The sequence below is a fragment of the Vanessa cardui genome, chromosome 3, assembly GCF_905220365.1.
Source record: "Vanessa cardui chromosome 3, ilVanCard2.1, whole genome shotgun sequence".
NCBI lineage: Eukaryota > Metazoa > Arthropoda > Insecta > Lepidoptera > Nymphalidae > Vanessa > Vanessa cardui.
In genome coordinates, this window is record NC_061125.1 from 15,954,015 (window position 1) to 15,961,190 (window position 7,176).

Below are 7,176 nucleotides of genomic sequence, written 5' to 3' on the forward strand. Positions count from 1 at the left end.
TCCTCCTTTTGGAAGTCGGTTGAAAAAGGAGAGTGACGAAAGCCACCACAAAAAGTACTGCTCTTCCGCTGTTCTTCTGCCACTTCTACTTCTTTACGGTTTGCTACGGTACTTTCATCTCATATAAGAAGGAGACATGCAAACAGACAAACTGAAAAACAAACAAAAAATCTAAAAATCTTCAAAGTACAGATATCGTGTACATCAGTCACAATTTTATTATATGCTTGTAAAGATATAGATAACTACTTAAATTTTCTTGAAGAAATATTATAAATGACTCAACATATTTAAAACATTTTGTTTCCTACTTAAAACATTACATACAATTTTTTTATTGCCAGTAAAGATAGTGTAGGATGAAGGTGTAGCTAAGTTATTTTGCTTTTGGCTTCTTCTAGTCCTACTAAGTCGTAGTCTGCAGGACAACTATTCAAGCTACGACCTGCAACCCTGGATTTAATCCCTTCGAGAGCTCAATCAAATGGTTCGGTAAGGGTTTTCCTGTAATTTTTTTTCAAGATGAGAAAACCTTAGTCAAACAAGTCATGTTATGAGCAAATTTGCAAGGCGCAATCATTGAAATATAAAATTACCGCGTTTTATCGTTGCATATGTACGCTTCTTAACCCAAAATATATACAATTTTAGTCTGTTTGTTTGTTCCGGCTAATCTCTGAAGCGGTTGGACCGAAATAACGGGACTTTCTTGACTTCATAATAAGAAGTTATTTCGACTCGCGTATGCCACCACTCGTATGCAAAAAGCTGACTAATACAGAATTAATAATTTAAAATAAAATCTACGAACTGAACATTACATTTTTAGTTAAATTGCAACATATATATACATCACATAAACAACATAAGGTATAATCTATCACATATCGCGCAGGAGATACAAGCTCACAAATTTATGTTCAATACAGATATATTCTTGGTTCCTTTACACTCATAATCAGATGTGACGATAAACGTACAATTAATGAGAGATTTGAAACTTATTGCGCGTGCTTTCCGAGGCACAGGTTCAAAAATTTTCAAAAATTCAAGTAATAGATCACATTTATATTTTTATGTGTGTATTATTGGGATGTAGTTATGTGTACTTTATTATTATATTTCAGTATAAATATTCTTGTATTATACTTTTTATCTCCTGTCTCTATCTATTTCTGCTCTTTTATGTTTTCCTTCTAAGCTTCTATCACAAAATATGTTTGTAGGAGCTCGCTATAAGCGACAAAACTTCCTTCACTACTTATCTTATATTTTTCGCACAATTTATCTAACATTTTTTGTTCCTCTAATGTATGCATGTGTTGTGCAATAAAGTATTTTCAACCGACGCGACGTCAAAAAGGAGGAGGTTATCAATTCGCCTGTTTTTTTATGTTTGTTACCTCATAACTTTTAACTGGGTGAACCGATTTTGATATTGTTTTTTTGTTTGAAAGCAAGTGCTTCCCATGTGGTCCTATTTTAATTTGGTTCAGTTCTGATTCAGAATTTAATACGAGAATGTTGTCAGAAATACGTCTGTTACAAATTATTTTATTTTTATACGACAATATACTGGGTCAATCAAGGGCCTCGTATCGCTTCTTTTTTTTGATTGTTCAGGCGCATGCCCGTGGCTGACACCGGCTCCAAATATAACAATAACTATAACTATATAGTCTAGTATTTTTCCTTTAATTTTACTCATGAGAACTCTTAAAAATATTTTGAATATGCAATTATTTTTAGTACTTTTTAATAGATATGAACTTTTTTTAAGTCGGTTTTTTATTTTGTTAAATTTTTTATTCACAAATAAAAAATAAATAGAACACGTGTATGTACATAATATTTTATTAAATTACTCATTCACACATATTTATATTAAGATTCAGGAATTATTTTTCTTCGAACTGAGTTGCTCCGCCTCCTCCATCGTGTTAGGCAGCTTGGTGCCGAGGGTTTCTGGTGTGGTGAAGATCAGTAGCCCGGAGAGCAGCGCAAACGAGCCGAACAGGACGGATGGCAAGCTCTCCCAAACCTCCAAGGCCTGAAATTAAATTATTTTAATGTCAGAACATCTTGTCACTTATTGTATTAGAGGTAATTAAGAATGAATACTCATTGTTAAAGAAAAATAATCCTAAGAGAGTGAAATTCAGGAAAATAATTTTATCGATGGAAAGTCTAGTAGGTATTTAGTCGATAATATAAGAGCCATTAGGCTAAAACAAAAGCATAATTACACTTTGGAAAAAAGTAGTTTTGTTAAAGTTTTTAGAGCTCTTTCCATACAGCTTGTCTTCTTTTAATGATTCATTGTTAGTAGACTTCAAAAAAGAAAAGGATTATAAAGTTATTATGAACTTGTATGAAAAGTTTTTTTTTTTTTTCGTAGTATGTACTTGCCGTAGTACATGTACTATGAAATCAAACATTTCATACTACTAACTAGTCGTGCGGGTGTTTTAGTCCGAATTTTATGTATAATTAAGCATTAGTTGATTTTTTTTGTCAATTAATTATATGTTCTATACAGGATTAAGCTGGAAGCACCACAGTCATATATCTTCGAGTTTTAAGTAAGTATATTATCAAGATATCAACATCTCTGTAAACTTACAAGTGCAGGAGTAAGAGGTGCCGTGATGGATCCCAGTCGGCCCACCATCGACGCGAAGGCGAAGAGGCTGTGACGGTACTTGGTTGGGAACAGCTCAGCGGTGTACACATACACAGACGTCATTACCACCGCTATTGAGTACTTGCCGATTAAGTAAAACGCCAACGATAAGCCGCCGTAGCCTGGAAATGATATATAGACCGTTTTAGATTTTTTACTCTCTTTACAATGAAAATATAAAGTTTTGCTAATAATCGAGAGACCTTATTTGACTTAAAATGTTGTCTTACCTTCAGGGATAAATGCAAATGCAAACTGACAAGCTGCGCATAGCCAGTAACCACCAATAAGAACTGGTTTCCTTCCAATTCGGTCCAATAGCAGTATAGCCGTCCAGTAACCAGGAATTTCCACAGCAGCAACGTACACGTAGTTTAGGTATCGATTACCCGACAGGTTGACGGCGTTAATGGACATTCCGTAGTACACTAAGGTGTTCGTTATCCACCAGATGGGCGCCACGCAACACCTCAATAAAATAATCTTAGATTTTAAGACCAGGATCACTAACCAAGGCTCTTTCGGCCTCTCGATCAACTTTTCAGCCTCAGCCGTCGCTCGGAGAGCTTGTAATGACTTCTCGGACAACTCTTTGTTATTCATTCTTGCTACCTTCTTTAGAATTTGCTCCGACTCCTCGTAACGACCCTTACTCATCAACCATCGCACTGACTCAGAAAGGATCCAGAAGTAAGATACTACCAACAGCTGTGGTGCATAAAGAACTTGAGTAAGCGTACGCCAGGGTTGAACTCCCCAAGCTATGAATCCAAGGATAACTTGCCCCAAAGCGAACATCGTGGACATTGTAGCACCCACTATTACTCGATACTTCGGGCCCACCAACTCCGTAACTGAAAAATAATTATTAATCAATTTAGCATAAAATGAAAAATGTACGTGATTTTTGTATTTAACGAGATGTATCACCTAAAATATAACATGATGAGTACGCTCCAGCGCCGATAGTGGACTCAATAACTTCAAGCGCGAGGAACCACTCGTAAGAGTTGACGAAGGATCGCACGACCCCGAGCCAGGCAGTGTTGAAGGCGTTGATGGTGAGCGCGACGCGACGGCCCCAGCGGTCCGAGATGTACCCCGTAATCGGCAGCACGAGCAGCGTGCCGATGGTACGGATGGATCCTATTTGAGATCGCCTCCATTCATCGCACGCCATTTTGAACTGGAATTAATAAATAATAAAATATAATAAATATGAGACAACATCACATACATTACTCTGATCCCAATGTAAGTAGCAGAAGCACTTGTGTTATGGAAATCAGAAGTAACGACGGTACCACAAACACCCAGACCCAAGACAACATAGAAAACTAATGGTAATCTACATCGACTCGGCCGGGAATCGAACCCGGGACCTCAGAGTGGCGTACCCATGAAAACCGGTTTACTCACCACTCGACCACGGAGGTCGTCTTCAATTAAACGTAAATATAATACTTATATAATCTCTCTGGTTGATTGTTGCAATGGTGGACATAGTCGGCAAGTGTTGTCGAGGAGCAATGCGCATTATATTTCGGTATTTTCGAAGGCGAAAAAGATTTCAAGCTTTTGGTAAAATTTTGATTTAAAATCTATTTTTTTTTAAATTAAAATGAATAATTAGTATAGTTATAATATATTTTTATTTATGTATCAAAATCAATGTATCTATAGGAAGCTAATAATTTATTATAAGTTATTGATTAGCAGGCTAATAATGAGGTTATTTTTTCTTTCCTCGTTGTCCTATGAATACCTTAATTACTAATCGTCACTCACGTCATAGACGACGCTGAGCGTGTTCTCGTACACGTGGTCCTCGCACGGCACAGTGCTGCCCCTGTCGAACCAGTCGGCCGGGCACACGCCGGTGGCGTTGCTCGCTTGGGGGTTGTCTGGGTACCTCTCACAGTTTTCAAAGCTACTAGTACTGGTGCCCGGTATCGCGTTCAAAACCCAACTTGGAGCATATTCTACATTTTCGCCGTCGCATTGTGGGATTAAGCATCTGAAAAACATATATATTTGTTAAAGTAAATAACAAAGAGCTGGATCCACTTCCCTTAACTATAACTACTACACGTTAATATTGCAGAGCATGAAAATTTACACCTGGAAACTTTTAAAACTTCTAGAATTGTCAATATTGTATATTTATTTGTCTCCACGCAGTTATATGTCCCTGTCATCGACAAAGCTTTGAGTTAAAATTTCAATAGAGGCTTTATCGCTATATGCAATTTAATATATCATCGTCTCAATTTTCTGGCAAATTACAAGTAACCAAAAGAGGAAGAAGAACAGTAAACGATTTATGGTATCTCATAAGATTTCTTGCAAAAAATTGACTTGTTCAACCAAATGTCACAAGAAAATAAAAAATATTAACGAACACAATTCCATGTGCCTTCCAGCTGTTGCCGAGCTCTTCAAGTATACGCTGTTGTCATTGGCAATGTTGATACATGCCAGTAAACATGCGTTTCATGGCACGCGTTGGACAAGCACTTAATGCCGGAGCTAATGTGAGTAAGACATTTATTGAGGAAAAAACAAATAAATTTATATGTACTTGTTTAAATAAATGATAGTGTAAAATGATATCAACATATTCAATCATAATTAATCAACTGATATCAGCTAATTTGTTTTTTTTTTTAAATACAAAGGTAAGCGGAGATATTAATAAGATTAATATGATAGTGTATATAAAAGATTAACACTAAGCTTAGAGTGATCTTAATTAACTCTTTCATTGTTTGAGGGTTTTCATTCAAAAGTGCTTGTAAAAGCCCACTTGAATAAAGTTTATTTTGATTTTGATTTTTTGATTTTGATGTATGTACATACCTCTTATGAATGGGAGAGGAGGCCTTAGCCCAGTAGTGGGAAATTTACGGGCTGTCACTTTACTTTACTTTACTATATGTACAGTCAGAGCAAGAAAACCTTCGTCAGTTTTCAAATTAATTCCTTTATCAAGTCTTAAACTCTTACTACCTTTTGAATCTAAACATCAAACCATTGCAACGCAATATGTAAATTAAAAAATTATCACTCATACTGAGCACACGAAAATAGATTAAAGTGACGAACCATTCTTACCCCGACTGTACAATGGATTATCATCAATTAGAAATCAGTAAAACAAACTTCCCTTACATATTACGAGCAAAACGTAGGCGTTGTCTGTGAGGTACTTCACAGGATAAACTCCGACGTGCTCTGCATCTTCTGATATATTACTAGATTGCTATAATGACTATATCCAAAGCCACAGATCCCGCGATCCTGGTTGAACATGAACCTGGCGTAGACTCACGTGTCTTGGAAAACTCATAAAGCGGTTGTTCCTGCACCTGAATTCTTCCTGGTCGTGGCAGATTTGCCGTCCCATCGAGTTATAAGATTGCGAGAATAAATAAAGCACCTGTGTTTGCGCACAGATTTCACTATAATATGTCCTGCATAGTTGGTTGACAATCGTGATAGGCTGACTGACCACCATGACCGAAATTTGTCAGGACGACAACATCATATTGGCTTGGTTTTCGTTATATTACCATCAAATTACTGTTTTCACTTAGGCAATACAAAAAAAAACTCACCTTATTTCTGTATAATGACGAACATTATGCCTCAATCTCGTATATACTTATACTCGTATAATATTTTAGAGAATGCAAATACATATAACACTAATGAAAATGATTTACCTCGTCGGTATTCTGGCAGTTGTAAAGATGTATTCGCCCGCTGCAAAGGCTGAGAATATAACCGGCAGCGCCGCCAGGAGCACCGTGATGATCTGATAGCGGCCGAACTGGCCCACCTCGTCCCTTAAGATGTTATCTAAATCAATGCCTTTCGGTTCTGAGTTCCCTACTTCAACTTTTTCTTCGCTCGACATTTTGACGGTTCCCGATTCGCTTTAATCGAAAATAGATAGTTTGGTGAGCTCGAGGCGAGGCTCTAATTCTTCGCCATGTGCCCCGAGAGAGACCCACCGAATAACAAATTACTTCACACCTTGCGATCCTTCCATACTTCGATAAACAAGATTAATACGTTTACGATGGTCATTTTAAATATTGCGAACAAGATATTGTAAGATATCCCCGATAACTTGTAAATCATAATTCGGTTATTATCTTATCGAGTTCTGATCCTTTACATTTCTGTCATCGAATGCCTTGAGCTCGTAATTATTTATTACGTTCTAGGTCAATTGTATCAAATAAACGCTTAGTGCTATTATTAAAATAATATATAATATTGCCTGAGTTTCCTTCGATGCTGTTGTTCTCGATCACTCGATTTTAATATCATCTCGTAGACTGTCTTTGGAAATGATTCGAGTCAGCTCGAATTTAGAAAATTACGATTTTATGTGAAATTATTAATAGGTAAATTTTAAATCAAATTAAATCAGGCTTTTTACCACTTGTATGTCTTTTATTGGAAACACTTGTTACAAAATCTAA

The 7,176-nt window shown here is 36.5% G+C and overlaps 1 protein-coding gene across 1 annotated transcript; it reads right to left on the reverse strand.

The window, feature by feature from the left end:
• Positions 1-1,829: 1,829 nt before the first annotated feature.
• LOC124543639 (organic cation transporter protein-like) lies at positions 1,830-6,758 on the reverse strand. The gene is made up of 6 exons (XM_047121898.1): positions 6,409-6,758; positions 4,472-4,700; positions 3,614-3,869; positions 2,914-3,537; positions 2,624-2,805; positions 1,830-2,050 (listed from the first exon to the last, which is right to left on the reverse strand). The coding sequence occupies exons 1-6, from the start codon at positions 6,600-6,602 to the stop codon at positions 1,892-1,894; spliced, it is 1,644 nt and encodes a 547-aa protein (XP_046977854.1). The 5' UTR covers positions 6,603-6,758; the 3' UTR covers positions 1,830-1,891.
• Between the last annotated feature and the right edge of the window lie 418 nt (positions 6,759-7,176).